The sequence below is a fragment of the Gorilla gorilla genome, chromosome 13 (genome assembly GCF_029281585.2).
Source record: "Gorilla gorilla gorilla isolate KB3781 chromosome 13, NHGRI_mGorGor1-v2.1_pri, whole genome shotgun sequence".
NCBI lineage: Eukaryota > Metazoa > Chordata > Mammalia > Primates > Hominidae > Gorilla > Gorilla gorilla.
In genome coordinates, this window is record NC_073237.2 from 134,161,819 (window position 1) to 134,177,392 (window position 15,574).

At 47.4% G+C, this 15,574-nt stretch overlaps 1 protein-coding gene across 19 annotated transcripts in view; it reads left to right on the plus strand.

Annotated features, from left to right (window-relative positions):
- Window positions 1–15,574, plus strand: part of EHMT1 (euchromatic histone lysine methyltransferase 1) — a 223,349-nt gene that overhangs the window by 113,994 nt on the left and 93,781 nt on the right. For all 19 annotated transcript variants that reach the window (XM_055350313.2, XM_055350322.2, XM_055350316.2 and 16 more), the window contains one exon: window positions 1,250–1,430. In XM_055350313.2, the coding sequence (XP_055206288.1) occupies window positions 1,250–1,430 (181 nt within the window). The remainder of the gene's footprint in view (window positions 1–1,249; window positions 1,431–15,574) is intronic.

Here is a 15,574-nt window from a genome sequence, read left to right on the forward strand (position 1 = left end):
CTTTTTCACTGTTAACTATGTCCTTTGATGCACATAAATTTTAATTTTTATAAATTTTTCTTTGTAGAGACAGGGTCTTGCTATGTTGACCAGACTCATCTTGAACTCCTGGCCTCAAGTGATCCTTCCCCCTTGGCCTCCCAAAGTGCTGGAATTACAGGTGTGACACACCACACCTGGCCCAGAAATTTTAACTTTGATTAAGTCCAGTTTGTCTATTTTTTTCTTCTGTTGCCTGTACTTTTGGTTTCATGTCTAGAAAATAACTGCCAGATCCAATGTTGGGAAGCTTCCCCGGTTTCCTCCTGAGTTTTATAGTTTTAGGTTTTGCAGTTAGGACTGTGGTCCATCTTGGGTTAATTTTTATATATGGTTTAGAAAAGGGTCCAGCTTCATTCTTTTTCATGGGGTCATTCAGTTCTCCCAGTACCATTTCCTGAAGAATGCCCTGTCGTTTAACACTTTTTACTGTGTATTTTACTGTGTATTTTACTGTGTATTGCACCCACTATGCGCACAGTAAAGTGTGGTTCAGTTGAATTAGATTTAAAGTTAAACTATCACAGGTCTGTAGGTGACAAGGGAAGCAGACAGACAGTGGAGGTTCAGTTGTGTCTGTGCATTCTGCAATGAAGGAGGTACTGGGAGTTTGCTGTTGGTATCACAGCCTTGCCCTGCAGGCTGAGACTAAAGGCAGATTTAGGAGATCACTGAGACTGAGTAAAATACCATTTTAACACACAACATAGTTACCTACTGTGGGATAAATGCCATTTGGGGATGTTGCAAACTGTAGCCATGGTAAACTGGGAAAGCAGGTTTTGAGAGGTTTTGATGCTGCCCATTTTGGGTATTTTTTAGCTTAGTAAGTGTATTATCTAAGTCAGGGGTTGGAACATTGTTTTCTGCAAAGAACCAGCTAGAAAATGTTTCAGGTTTTGTGGACCACATGTGGTCACTGTTCCTCCTCCCTCCTCCTCATTCCTCCTTCTGGCCTTTAGCCCTGTAAATGCTGTTCTTAGCTTGGGCCATGGTTTGTAGATGCTGACCTAACCCATCTGAGGGGCAACTAGGCACAATGTGAGGACAGCCGTGCTGTTTCCGCTTGCAGACTTTCTCCTCTCTCCATTGTATCTCATCTTTCAGTTATGGGGAATTACTGGGGAGAAGAACTGTGATTTTGGTTGCGTGTTATTTCAATGACCACCTGCTTATGCAGTTATAGTTATTCACTGTCTTTGTTTTGAAGCATGCAGCCAGTAAAGATCCCAGAGAAGTTCGAGAAGCTAGAGATCATAAGGAACCAAAAGAGGAGATCAACAAAAACATTTCTGACTTTGGACGACAGCAGCTTTTACCCCCCTTCCCATCCCTTCATCAGTCGCTACCTCAGAACCAGTGCTACATGGCCACCACAAAATCACAGACAGGTAAAGAGGACCCGGCAACTGTCTCTGCTCTTTGAATGTATGTTTCGACCCTGCCCCTTGCCAGGTGAGAGTTCTGTTTGGCTGTAAGTGCCTGTGCTGCTCTTGATGAATGACTGTTGACGTCATCTGGCCCTCCTGTGCTCGCCTGTATGCCTGAGGAGGCACACCTGACCTCTGCTCTAAGCCTTGTCTCATGCCGGCATTGATTTCCTAGCTTGTTAACATTCTCAAGATGAAGACTGTTTTCTTTACTAGTATGTGACTCACTTGGTCTATGTGGGGAGAAGACCCTGGAGTTGGAAGCTTTCCTGGTTTGTAGGTGAAGTGCCTTTGGAAACGCTGGGGTGTGCTGGGGAAGCCTGTGGCCCAGGGTGAGGACCACCGCCCGCTCCAGCTGCTCTGCCACCAGCCACCTCGCTCCAGGCGTGCTCCTCACTCTCCTGGGCTGGCTGCTTCTATGGCCAGTTCCGGGAGTGGATGAACGTTTGATTCCTTACCGGGGACCTTTTGTGGGAGGTGCTGGGAGGGCACCGGGACCTCAGAGTGAGCGATGCGTCAGGGCTCCCTGGGCTTTCAAACCTCCTCAGCTTCTGGGATGGCATGTGTGCGTTTGGCGCCATCCTGGAGAGATGCAAGGCCCTTCCTGCCGGCCCTCGTGAATGCTGGGAGGTCAGCTGGCCCTCGTGAATGCTGGGAGGTCAGCTGGCCCTCGTGAATGCTGCTGCTGCTGGCAAGGCTTCACTTGGGGATGATCACCTGGCCACAGGTGTCTGTCTTTTTCTGGACTTTAAAAATACTTTTTATTGGCCAGGCACGGTGGCTCACGCCTGTAATCCCAGCACTTTGGGAGGCCGAGGCGGGTGGATCACGAGATCAGGAGATCGAGACCATCCTGGCTAACACGGTGAAACCCCGTCTATACTAAAAATAAAAAAATTAGCCGGGCGTGGTGGCGGGCGCCTGTAGTCCCAGCTTCTTGGGAGGCTGAGGCAGGAGAATGGCGTGAACCTGGGAGGCGGAGGTTGCTGTGAGCCAACATCATGCCACTACACCCCAGCCTGGGTGACAGAGCAAGACTCCATCTCAAAAAAAAAAAAAAATTTTTTTTTTAAATTTAAGTATTTTCAGACCTCCAGCAAAGTTGCAGAATTCTACAAATAAGTCCTGTGGACCCTTTATTCATTTCACCACGTGGCACAATCTCACCCCCGGCCCCCCCATGTATTACTTTTTTTTCTGAGACATGAATGTAAGTTGTAAACATTGTGCCCTTTTATCCCTGAAAACTAATGTTATTTCCTAAAATTACCGTCCCTCAAAATAAAGACATTGTCTTAGATGACTACAGCACAGACATCCCGGTGAGGAAGTGTACCGCGACGCCGCTCTCTCATCTCAGTGTCCTGTTCCGCATTTCCCATTCCCGACTGTCTTTTAGGGCAAAGGACAAATAAAATCTGGTCCTAGAGCTTCGAGCACCTAGTTGTTGTGTCTTGCTAGTTTCCTTTAATCTGAACCATTCTCAGCCTTCTTTGTCTTTCTGAACCGTGGTGTTTTGAGTACAGGCCAGGTCTTTCATAGAATGTGTCTGATGTGGGTTTGCCCAGTGTTTCCCAGGATTGTGTGCAGGTCGTGGAGCGAGGCAGGTGACTGACAAGTGTCCTTAGGAATTGAATTGTGGTGGTTTTTTGTCCATCTTCAAGTTACTGCTCCCCAGACTGCAAGCATGTCTTGCAGGGAGAGACCCTAAGGTGCTGCAGGTACCTCCCATCACATCCCACCAGGGTCTTCAGCATCTGCCATGGCCCGCGCTTAGCTAGTACTGCACGGTGGGTGCCAAATGGTGGTTTTCTAACTCCATCATTTCCTCTCTTGATTATTTCAGTTTCTGCTGTAAGGAGGTGCTTCACTTTCCTGTCCATCCACACAGTTATCTGTCCATTTACTTTAAAAAAAAAAAAAACTTTAAAAAAAATAGAGATGGGGATCTCGCTGTGTTGCCCAGGCTGGTCTTGAACTCGTGGGCTCAAGCAGTCCTCCTGACTTGGCCTCCCAAAATGCTAGGATTACAGGCGTGGGCCACCGCCCCCAGCCTGTCTGTCTATTTTTAAGTACTAATTGATGGACTCTTATTTGAGTCTCTGGACTGTAATCCATTCCTATCATTATTTATTTTGTTGCTCAAATTGTCCCAAGTTTGTCCAGTGGGGTCCCCCTAGGCTGGTTCTGAGTCCTGGGGCGTGGGCACCTCTTCATGAAGACCTTCCCCATTCACTGGATGGTCTGCTTACCTTGCCTTGTCCCTTCCCAGTGCTGGAATCGGCTTTCTCCAGGGAGCCCTGGTTCTTTTCATTGGAAGTTAGAAAACAAAATCAGTCATTATCTGTTCCCCTCACCATCAACTTACCAACTTTTTTTGCTATTTGACGTAATTTTATTTGTTTGAAACAGTTAAACTTGGTGTTTTGCAAAACTATGGAGTTATGCTCACGTATGTGAGGACTTACAAGTAATGTCTGAAGAGTTGTTAAAGTGTTGAGATTTTCTTTTCCTATTTTAGCTTTATTATATCGTCATCTTTTAAAAAGAGCTTTCTAAAAACAAACTACCCAGCGTGTTTAGCAGGCCCCAGTTTACCCTTCCACAGCCCCCTTCCTCCACCACCCCTTCCTTATCCGTAACCTGGAAGTGGGTGGTCCATCAGCGTGTTATCCTAGGACAGTGTGTAAAATGGCCTTGAGCACTGGAGGAGACGTGCTCGGCAGTTAGCTGCCTGCTTTGGTCCAGTGGTTAAGATACTCCCTCAGCCTCAGCTGCTCCCGTGTGTTGTCACCCCAGGGCTTCCGGAGTGGGCACAGAAGTTACAGTTTCTGTGCTAGAACGTGTTTCCTAGAGAGGAGCATGGTACACACAGCTGCCTTGTCTTGTGATGGTCGTCAGTGCACCTTTCAACATGGCTGGAAAGACAGGAGTGCGGATGGAGGAGTCCCCTGTCAAGTGTCCCTGGGGGTGCAGAGTCCACTTATCGGGATGGCAGAGAGAGACAAAGGCCTTTTACAACAGTGTCCATACAGAGCAGGAACCTGGGTAGGTCCTATCCTGTTGTCACAGGATCCCTTGAGTGTCCCTTTGCTGGTCATAAACCTCTGCAGCCAGCGGCGCCTCTGCTTGAGTTTCAGTTGCACCTGCTGGGCTCATTCTGCCCGCTCGGCCCAGCAGGCTGTACTCGGCTCATGCTACCGGCCCAGATCCCACACCTTCCGAGGGCAAGCCAGGAGTGGAGCAGCGAGGCGTGTGTTGACGAGCAAGCATGGTGTGGGGCCACTGCACACAGCCAGGCTCGCTTGGCTGCTGTGGTGGGGCAGGCGGCTCCAGGCTCTGGCTCTGTGCAGAGCTGTGGCTGGATGAGGCATACCACAAGCAGTTTACGCTGCAGGCGCTGGCGTCTAGATGAGGGGAACACGGTGGTGCCCCAAAACTCGGAGTCACCAGCATCTGCGGAGCCCCAAGGGGATAGGGTGGGAGAGTGTGCTATAGTTCTCTCGCTCTCGCCACCCACAGTACAGGCTGGGGTGTGTTCCCAGCTCGTTCAGTTCTGCTGCTTTTGCCCTGGCCTGCAGCTCCCAGGCTGGCCTGGCTCCACTGCTGCTTGCCATCACACGGGGCAGCCGCCGACGCCAGCGGAGGGCAGGAGGGCTACAGTGTTACAGCTCTGGCTTGACGAATCCCAAGGTTTGGGTCCCCAGAAGGATCACCGCTCTTCACTCCCGCAGTTCAGCGAACGGGAGCGTGTCACTGCCTGCAGCTCAGCGAGCCGGCCAGGAACATGTTACAGCCCTTTTGCACCCGCTGTTGGGTGGGTCCCGAGTTCTTGTCTTGGGTCCAGGAAGAATGAGGTTACATGGACAACTGGAGGGGAGCAAGGTGGAGAAGAGTTTTATTGAGCAGCAGAACTGCTCTCAGCGGAGAGGAGACCCAAAGTCAGTAGCTCCTACTGGCAGGGAGGCAGTCCTGTTGTGTGGCCGAGCCTGGGGGTTTATGTGGGCTCAGAATGGGGGAAGTGCATGAAGTGCATGCTGATTGGTCCATGGGTAGGTCTGGAAAAAACACCATTTGATTGGCTAAAAGGCATCAAGGAAGTTCTCACTCCAGGTTGTGGATTCTGCCGGGAACTGGCAGCCCGGTTTTCAGGCTTCAGGCGGCCTTTGGCTTGAAGGTCAGGTTTCACCGGGAACCTGCTCCTATCTGCCTAGGAATTTGTCTGCCGTTATCACTTTTATTTCTTCAACTGTCACTCCATTGCCTGCCATTCATTGTTGCCTCCCTGTGGGAGGGGTGTTGGAGCCAGGTTATCAAAGAAAGGCTGAGATTTCTTGTCACGTCTTTCTGTTAATTTTTAATTACTGTGGCGATGATCACAGATGGTTCTGCTCTTTCCCTCCTGCTACCCCCTTAAGTTTACCACAGGCAGGAGAGAAGAGCAGAGTCACATGTTGGTTTCAACGTGCATTGTACTCCTGAAGTCATAGCAGAGCCCGTGTGTGGTAGCTTGTTCCCATGGGCAGCTGTAATTCTTAGTTTTAGATGGAGGGTGGCTGTGATTCTCTTCGACCTGTTCTGCACCCTCCACCCCGTAGTATCAGAAATGAAAGATCTGTGCTGTGCAAGAAGGTTGAGAACATGCGTTTATGTGACAGCCCCAGGCTGGGGATGGCCGTGCTGAATCAGGATCTCAGGCACCCAGCATTGTTTTAGGTGAGCATTCATTCTTTTTACAGAGTGGACTGGCATCTTTGTTAGCAGCTTGTTCTGTATCTTTCCCACGTGTAGTGGTTCACAATTGAAAAACAATCCTCACAGTACCAAAAACTGATTTCAGAGGATTCTAGAAAGATAGTGGGGCAGGAAGACCAGGAATTCATCTCCTCACCTAGACAACAGTTCCACTGGCAGAATCTGTCTGATGTAACTGTTTGGAACTCTGGAGTCTACTGAAGGTTTGCAACTTCTAGGCGGGAAGCTGGGACGGTTAATTTCAGTCAGTTTCAGCTCTGCTGCCCACTGCCTTCCTCAGCCCTGTGGTGCAGGGTGTGCGGTGTTCCTGGAACAGTGTGCGTGCAGCTTGTGGGAGCCAGGGTGAGCAAAGAGGACCTTGTCCCCAGCTGCGTACAGAGAGGCCCTCTCATCCGGTTGTAAGCCTTTCTTCCATGTGACGGCCAAGAAATCTAAAGGGCCAGTGCTCTTTTTATCTCCCCACTTCATTTTTATTGTTTTCTCCTTTTGGGAGCCAGACATTAAAGACTAGGATATTCAGAAGCAACTGTGTATATGGGGTAAATTATAAAGTGACTGCATGTGCCCAGGGAAAGGCACAGGCTAAGGAAAGACATGAAAAGAACTTAAGTTTAAATCTCAGGCTCACCCTCCTCACAGAGACAGCCTACAACTATAAAAAATGACAACAACAAAAACACCCCAAAACCAGTAACAGCAACAAAACCGTAAACCCTGGAAAAGGAGGAGAGTCTGCTTTTCAGAGTTTCTACATTATTGGATTCAAATGTCCAGTTTTCAACATAGAACTACAAGGCATACAAAGAAACAGGAAGGTATGGCCCAATCAGATGCAAAAACAAGTCAACAGAAACTGTTCCCAGAAAACATCTGACGCCAGATCCACCAGACAAAGACTTTAAAATAACTGTCTTAGATATGGTCAGATCCTAAAGGAAGGTATGGAGAGAGTCAAGAAAATGATGTATGATCAAAATGGAAATACCAATAAAGAGCTAGAAAACCTAAAAAGGAACCAAAAGAAATTCTGGAGCTAAAAAGTATAATAAGTGAAATGAAAAATTCACTAAAGGAAATCAAAGGCAGATCTGAACAGACGGACGAAAGAGATAGCAAACTTGAAGATAGGACAGTGAAAATAATCAAGTTTGAGAAGCAAACAAAAAGACTGAAGGAAAGTGAGCAGAGCCTGGGGACCTGTGGGCATCATCAGGAGGACCAAACAGGGATTGTGGGAGTCCAGGAAGAAGAGAGTAAGAAAAGGGTGGAGAGAATATCTGATGAAACCCATGAGTATAAACACCCAGGGAACCTGGTGAACTCCAGTAAGATGAACTCAAAGAGACCCACAGTAGACACATTATACTTGAGACACTTCTGTAGAAAGACAAAGAGAATCTTGAAAGCAGATGAGAAAAGAGACTCATCACATACACGTTTCCTCAGTGAGATCACTGGCAGATTTCTCATCAGAAACTTTGGGGGACAGAATATATCACCGGTATATTAAGAGTGATAAAAAAGTCTTTCAACCAAGTATCCATATCCACGGAAACTGTCCTTTAAGAGTGCAGAAGAAATTAAGATATTCTCAGATAAACAAAAGCTGAGGGAATTTGTTACCACCTGACCTGGACCTGCAAGAAATACTTAAAGGAGCCTAGCAGGTTGAAAAGAAAGGACACTAGACAGTAACTTGAAGCCATATGGAGAAGTAAAGACATGGGCAGTTATAAAAGCTAGTATTGTAACAGTGGTTTGTACCTCCACTTTTTGTTTTCTGTAAGATCTAAGAGACAAATCCGTTTAAAAAATTAGTCTGCAAGCTAGTATCATTGCAACTTTGGTTTGTAACTCCACATTTTTCCTACATAACATAAGAGACTAATGCATTTAAATGAATTGTTTATGTTTTGGGGCACAGCATGAATAAAGATGTAGTTTTGTGACATCAGCAAATGAAAGGGGTGGGAACAGATATGTAAAGGAGCAGAGTTTTTCTGTGTTACTGAAGTTAAGCTGGCATAAATTTAAATTAGAATGTTATTACTTTAGGATGTTAAATGTAATCCCCATGGTAACCACAAAGAAAATAGCTATAGAACATACACAAAAGGAAATGAGAAAAGAATTTAAACATTCCACTATAAAAAATCAACTAAATATAAAAGAAGACAGTAGTGCAAGAAATGAGGGATGAAAAAAGCTATAATACATGCAGCAAACATAGCAAAATGACAGAAGTAAATCCTCATCAATAGTTGTTTTAAATGTAAACAGATGAAGATTTCCAATCAAAAGACGAAGATTGGCAGTGCTATGGTTTGGATGTGGTTTGTCCACACCAAAGCTCATGTTGAAATGAGATCCCCAATATGGCAGTGTTGTGAGGTGGAGCCTAGCTTGAGGTGATTGGTCATGTGTGTGGATTCCTCATGAATCGATCAGTGCCCTCCCTCCAGGTGAGTGAATTCTCGCTCTTAGTTGCCTTGAGAGTGAGGTGTTTGAAAGAATCTGGCTTCCTTGGTTTCTCTGTCTCTTCCTTCTTCTCTCACCATGTGATCTCTTGCACATGCCTGCTCCCTTTCCAATTTCCACCATGAGCCAGAACATGAAGCCCTACCAGGTGTACCTGCTCAATATTAAACTTTCCAGCCACCAGACTCAGGAGACAAATCTCTTTATCTTTTATGGCAACACTAAATGGACAAAAGCAGATGCATCAAGAGAAAAAAAACAGATGATCCTACTACATGCTGTCTATAAGAGACCCACTTTAGATCCAAAGACACAAATAGATTGAAAGTGAAAGGATGAAAAAAGATATTCCATGCAAACAGTAACCAAAGAGAGCAACGTGGCTATCAGACAAAATTTAAAAATAAAAATTTATTTATTTTTAAATTAAAAAAGGTTACAAGAGACTAAGAAGGACAATATATAGTAATAAAAGTTTCAATACAATAAGAAGGTATAACAATTACCTGGGTAAACATTTACGTACCCAACGAATGATAGACCATCAAGATACAAGAAGTAAAACCGATAGAATTGAAGGGAGACATAGACAATTCTACAGTAATAGTTGGAGACCTCAGTATCCACTTATCAGTAATGGATAGAATAACCATATAGCAAATAAGAAAGGAAATGGAGGACTAAACACCATAAGCCAACTAGATTTAGCGGACATACAGAGCACTCTGCCCAACAGCAGCATGTACACTCTCTCAAGTGCACCTGGAACACTTTCTAGGATCGACCATATGTTAGGCCACAAATAAGTCTCAATGTTGATTTTAAAATACAGAGATTTGAGCCGGGTGCGATGGCTCACGCCTGTAATCCCAGTACTTTGGGAGGCTGACGTGGGTGGATCACTTGAGGTCAGGAGTTCAAGACCATCCTGGCCAACATGGTGAAACCCCATCTCTACTAAAAATACAAAAATTAGCTGGGCATGGTGGCACGTGCCTGTAATCCCAGATACTTGGGAGGCCGAGGCACGAGAATTACTTGAACCTGGGAGGTGGAGGTTGCAGTGAGCCAAGATCATACCACTGCACTCCAGCCTGGGCGACAGAGTGAGCCTGTGTCTCAAAAAAAAGAAAAATATATATAGAGATTTGGCTGGGTGTGGTGGCTCAAGCCTGTCATCCATGCACTTTGAGAGGCCATGGTGAGCTGGTCACTTGAGCTCAGGAGTTCCAGAGCAGCCTGGGCAACATAGCAAAACCCTGTCTCTAAAAAAAATACAAAAATTAGCCAGGCATGGTGGCAAGTGCCTGTGGTTCCAGCTACTCCAGAGCTCCAGAGGCTGAAGTGGGAGGATTGCTGGAGCCCAGAAGGTCGAGGCTGCAGTGAGCCATGATTGTATCACTGCACTTTAGCCTGGGTGGCAGAGTGAGACACTGTCTTAAAAAATAATATATGTATATGTGGAAAAAGACAGAGATTCAAAACTTACTACAAAGCTATAGTACTCAAAACAGTGTTATTCCAGCATAAAGACAGACATATAGGCCAGTGGGCTAGAACAGAGAGCACAGAAATAAACCTTTGTGTTATATGATCAGTTGATTTTTGACAAGAGTGCCAAGACCATTCAATGGGGGAAAGGACAGCTTTCCAACAAATGGTGCAGGGAAAACTGGATATCCACATGCAGAAGAGTGATACTGGACCCTTACCTCACACCATATGCAGAAGTTAGCCTAAGACAGGTCCAGGACCTAAATGTAAGACCTAAACATATAAAATTCTTAGAAGAAAACATAGGACAAAGGCTCCACAACATTGGATTTGGCAGTGATTTCTTGGACATGACACCAAAAGTGTAGGTAACAGAAAAAAAGGAGACACACTGGGTTTGATGAGACTTGGTGTCTTTTGATGCACAAAGCTTTCTATCTCCTTGTTTCCCTGTTTCCCTGCTTCTTAACTGCTGCACTTGGCTAGTCGTAAAGAAAAGACACTGTTAATGGAATAAAAAGGCACCTGTGGAGTAGGAGAAAATATCTGCAAATCCTATGTCTGATGAGGAATTACTACCCAAAATATACAAAAAAATCCCACAACTCAACAACAAAAACAACTTGATTAAAAAATCAGCAAAGGAGGCCGGGCGCAGTGGCTTGCGCCTGTAATCTCAGCACTTTGGGAGGCCGAGGCAGGCAGATCACCGGAGGTCAGGAGTTCCAGACGAGCCGAGCCAACATAGTGAAACCCCGTCTCTACTACAAATACAAAAGTTAGCCGGGCATAGTGGTGCATGCCTGTGGTCCCAGGTACTTGGGAGGCTGAGGCAGGAGAATCACTTGAACCCGGGTGGTAGAGGTTGCAGTGAGCCGAGATCGGACCACTGCACTCCAGCCTGGGTGACAGAGTGAGACTCTGTCTCAAAACAAACAAACAAACAAAAAACAAAAAAGGCAAAGGACTGGAATAGACGTTTATTCAAAGAAGATGCACAAATGGCCAGTAAGCCCATGAAAAGGTGCTCAACGTCACTAATCATAAGGTAAATGCAAATCAAAACCACAGTGAGATACCACCGTACACCTGTTGAGGACAGCGACTATCAAAACAGAAAATGGCACATATCAGTGAGGATGCGGAGAAATGGGAACCCTCGTGCACTGCTGGTAGGAAGTGAAACGGTGCATCCGCTGTGAAAAACTCAAAAAACTAAGTGTGGAACTACCATGTGATCCAGCAGTTCCACTGCTGGGCACGTGCCCCAGCAGCACTGAAAGCAGGGTTTTGAAGAGATGCTTGTACACCCACGTTGATAGCAGCATCAACCACAGCAGCCAAAAGGGGGAAGCCACCCGAGGGTCGGCTGTCGGGCAAACGGATCAGCAAAGTGTCGTGTGCAAAACGCAGTGACGTGTGACTCAGCCTGAGAAGCAGCGAAGCTGGTGCCCGCGCTGCAGCGTGGATGAGCCTCGGGGACACTGTGCCGAATGAAGTAAGTCAGCCACAAAAGAACAAACGTTGTACCATTCCACTTACAGGAGGTCCCTAGAGTCGTCCAACTGATGGACACAGAAAGAGTAGAAGGGGCTGGAGGCTGGGGCTGGAGGAAGGGAATGGAGAGTTAGGGCTTAATGGGAACAGAGCTTCAGTTTGACAAGATGGAAAGAGTTGTGGAGGTAGATAGGGGTGATAGTTGCACAACATTCTGAATGTATTTAATACCATGGAACCGGGCACTTAGAGATGATGAAGATGGTAAATTTTGTGGTGTGTGTATTTTACTAGTAAAAAAAAAAACAAAACAGGCTGGGCGTGGTGGCTCATGCCTGTAATCCCAGCACTTTGGGAGGCCGAGGCAGGCAGATCACAAGGTCAGGAAATCGAAACCATCCTGGCTAACACAGTGAAACCTCATCTCTACTAAAAATAGAAGAATTAGCCGGGCGTGGTGGCGGGCATCTGTAGTCCCAGGTACTCAGGAGGCTGAGGCAGGAGAATGGCGTGAACCCAGGAGGCGGAGCTTGCAGTGAGCGGAGATCGCACCACTGCACTCCAGCCTGGGCGACAGAGCCAGACTCAGTCTCAAAAAAAAAAAAAAAAAAAAGAAAAAGTAAACTTAGGTCATAAAGCAGTTTGAGTGTCCACACTTGTAGGTTGCTGCTGGGTTCAATGTCCACACTTGGGTAGAAGCTGCAGGTCCCTCGGTGCAGTGTCCACACTTGGGTAGAAGCTGCAGGTCCCTGCTGGGTTCATTGTCCACACTTGGGTAGAAGCTGCAGGTCCCTACTGGGTTCATTGTCCACACTTGGGTAGAAGATGCAGGTTGCTGCAGAAGTTGCAGTGCTTCCCTTGCGCTTTTTTGCTGGTGACCACAGGACATGCCCAGAGTGGAGGCCCTGCCTTTTGCTTTGTGAGCTTGGAGTGTTCGTGCCTTCTGCATAGGTGGGTGGGAACAGTGCCAAATACTGATCCTGAACGGTCTGGGGGTCTCTGTGTGGACTTGTCGGGCAGGGAGGAAGGAGGACGGTGTCTCTGATGGCAGGGAACGGTTCTACAGGTGCTGCTGTCCAGGCATGAGGCCTGGACATAGAGCTGGGCCCTGCTCTATGTGACCTGAGGACAGAAGCCCTTCTGAGTGGCAGAGTTGTGGTGACCACGCAGACTGCTGTGTTTCCCGTGCACTTGCTTTTTTCCCTCACTTCCAACCTCCCATCCACCTTGTCTGCCCTCTGGAGCCTGTCGCCTTTCTTCCTTGTCCACACCTCTTCTACCCAGCAGCCCAGCCTTCCTGCAGAGCAGCTGGGCAGTGCCCACCCCCACCCCACACCCATTTCCACTCCTGGCACTATTTTTCCTGGAACTGTCTGTTCCACACTGTCCTATGCCTGGGCCTCCCCAAGCGTCCTGTGAGATGCCAGTTGGCGAGAATCTTTGCTCGGGGTCCTGAAGCCCCCCCCTCGCCCCCCTTCTTGATGTTCTCCACCAGGATTCTCCTGTGCCAGATCCCATCTGCAGGGCACTGGCCCCGCTTCTTTGAGGCCTGGACTGCAAATCCTCCTTCCAAAGAGGCCCTCGAGCCTCTTCGAAGCTTACTGCCAGCCGTCCTGCAGTTTTCTTTCTCCTGGCCCCTGATGACGCTGAATCCCAGCCGTCTGGCTCAGGGCCAGACCCCTTCCCTGGACACAGCTGGAAGTCCCCCTGCAGCACTGAAGCGGCTCCTCTTCACACTTCAGCCACGTGCTCAAACACTTTCAGGTCCTTAATAGATTCTACATTTCTGAAAGTCATCCATAGATGTTTCTCTACTATTTAATGTGTAGCAAATTTTATACCTAACTAACATCTGTTTCACACATACAACCTGTCACTCAGTAAGAGGCCTTAGACACCATTCTTCACTTGTTTGCAGCAGACAGACTTCCTGACATGATTTATTTTATTTTATTTTATTATTATTTTTTGAGATGGAGTCTAGCTCTGTTTCCCAGGCTGGAGTGCAGTGGTGCGATCTCGGCTCACTGCAAGCTCCGCCTCCCGGGTTCAAGTGATTCACCTGCCTCAGCCTCCTCAGTAGCTGGGATTACAGATGTGAGCCACTGCATCGGGCCCCGACATGATTTTTTTTTTTTTTTTTTTGAGACAGAGTCTCGCTGTGTTGCCCAGGCTGGAGTGCAGTGGTGCGATCCTGGCTCACTGCAAGCTCCGCCTCCCGGGTTCACGCCATTCTCCTGCCTCAGCCTCCCGAGTAGCTGGGACTACAGGCGCCCGCCACCTTGGCCGGCTAATTTTTTGTATTTTTAGTAGAGACGGGGTTTCACCGTGTTAGCCAGGATGGTCTCGATCTCCTGACCTCGTGATCCACCCGTCTCGGCCTCACAAAGTGCTGGGATTACAATAGGTGTGAGCCGCCGCGCCCGGCCGACATGATTCTTAAGCACATGAAATGCAGGGTTATCTCCTTTGTCCTCACTCAGCCGTTCATTACAGGAGTCAGCAAACTGTTTCCAGGGGACAGGTAGCAAACGTCAGCGCCTTTGTGGGCCACACTGTTCCTGTCCCAGCAGGTCATGGTGTTGTCACATTGAAGCAGAGGCAGACAGTATGTAGACAGTGGGCATGGGTGTGCACCAATAAAGCTTTATTTATAAACAGGTGCCATGTCCGATTTATGATATTAATAACCATGGGTTACTGAGATGAAATGAGGAAAAGAATCTAGTGAGAAAGTACGTGTAGTCACCCTTGGGTATATGCAGAGACTGGCTTCAGGACCCCATCCCCATACCAAAATCCGAGCATGCTGCAACCCTGCAGTCAGCCCTGCAGAACCTGTGTAATATGAAAAGTTGGCCCTCTGTGTTCAGGGGTTTTGCATCTTGCAAACATTGTATTTTCAACCTGTTTGGTTGGGAAAAAAATTCTGCTTGTAAGTGGACCTATGTGATTAAAATCCATGTTCACAAGTTGGCTGTATATATATTTAAAGCTGAGAGACTTAACAGTTATCTGATTAAATCCAGGCCTCCTTCATCCCCCCACAAAATATCTATTCAAAATATCAAGATGATTATGATAGTGAGTTTAGGATTCCCAGGGCTACCAAGGGATTTCTGTTGCTTGAGCACAGCCATGCTGGCCCGTCAGCCTGTTCTAGTGTGGACAGACAGAGCCAAGTGTCTGCATGTTGGCTGTGTGCTCAGAGCCTGACCCCCATGAACATACTGCAGACGCCTGGTGTGATCGTTTCCCAGCGTCCGTGGTCCCAGGCACCCCCTTGCTCCAGAGCAGATTGCCCAGGCCCCGTGGCGTCTGTGGATGGTGCTGCCACAGGACCTACCCGCTTTGGATGGCTCTCACTCGTTCACGTCCCTCCACCTGTTGCTTCTGCATTTTGTAGAACCAAATTTGTGTGTGTGTGTGTGTGTGTGTGTGTGTGTGTGTGTGTGTGTAAGAAAAGGGGGTCTCACTGTGTTTCCCAGGCTGGGCTTGAACTCCTGGAATGAAGCAATCCTTCCCTCCCACTCAAGCCTCTGCAGTAGCTGGGTCTTCAGGTGTGAGCTGCTGTGCCCAGCTTTAAACAGAGTGGATTTTCCCCATCCCTTTAGGAGAGTTTATTTTATGTTAAAGCAGTGGCTTTTAGATCTGTTTTTTCTTTAAATCCTGGAACTTAAAAAAAGTCATGGAGTCTGATTATATAAAACCAGTCGAACCTAGAACTGCTTTGTTCAGAATGGGGTTGGGAGCCCCCAGGCCCCTTCCTCGCTGCTGCTCTTGTTTGGAAACCACTGCTCCAGAGCCCCCAGACATTTGCTTCTCCCTCTCACCCTCTTGTCTTTTAATAGAGAGCTGGACAGTAGCTCCAGGTACTGTCT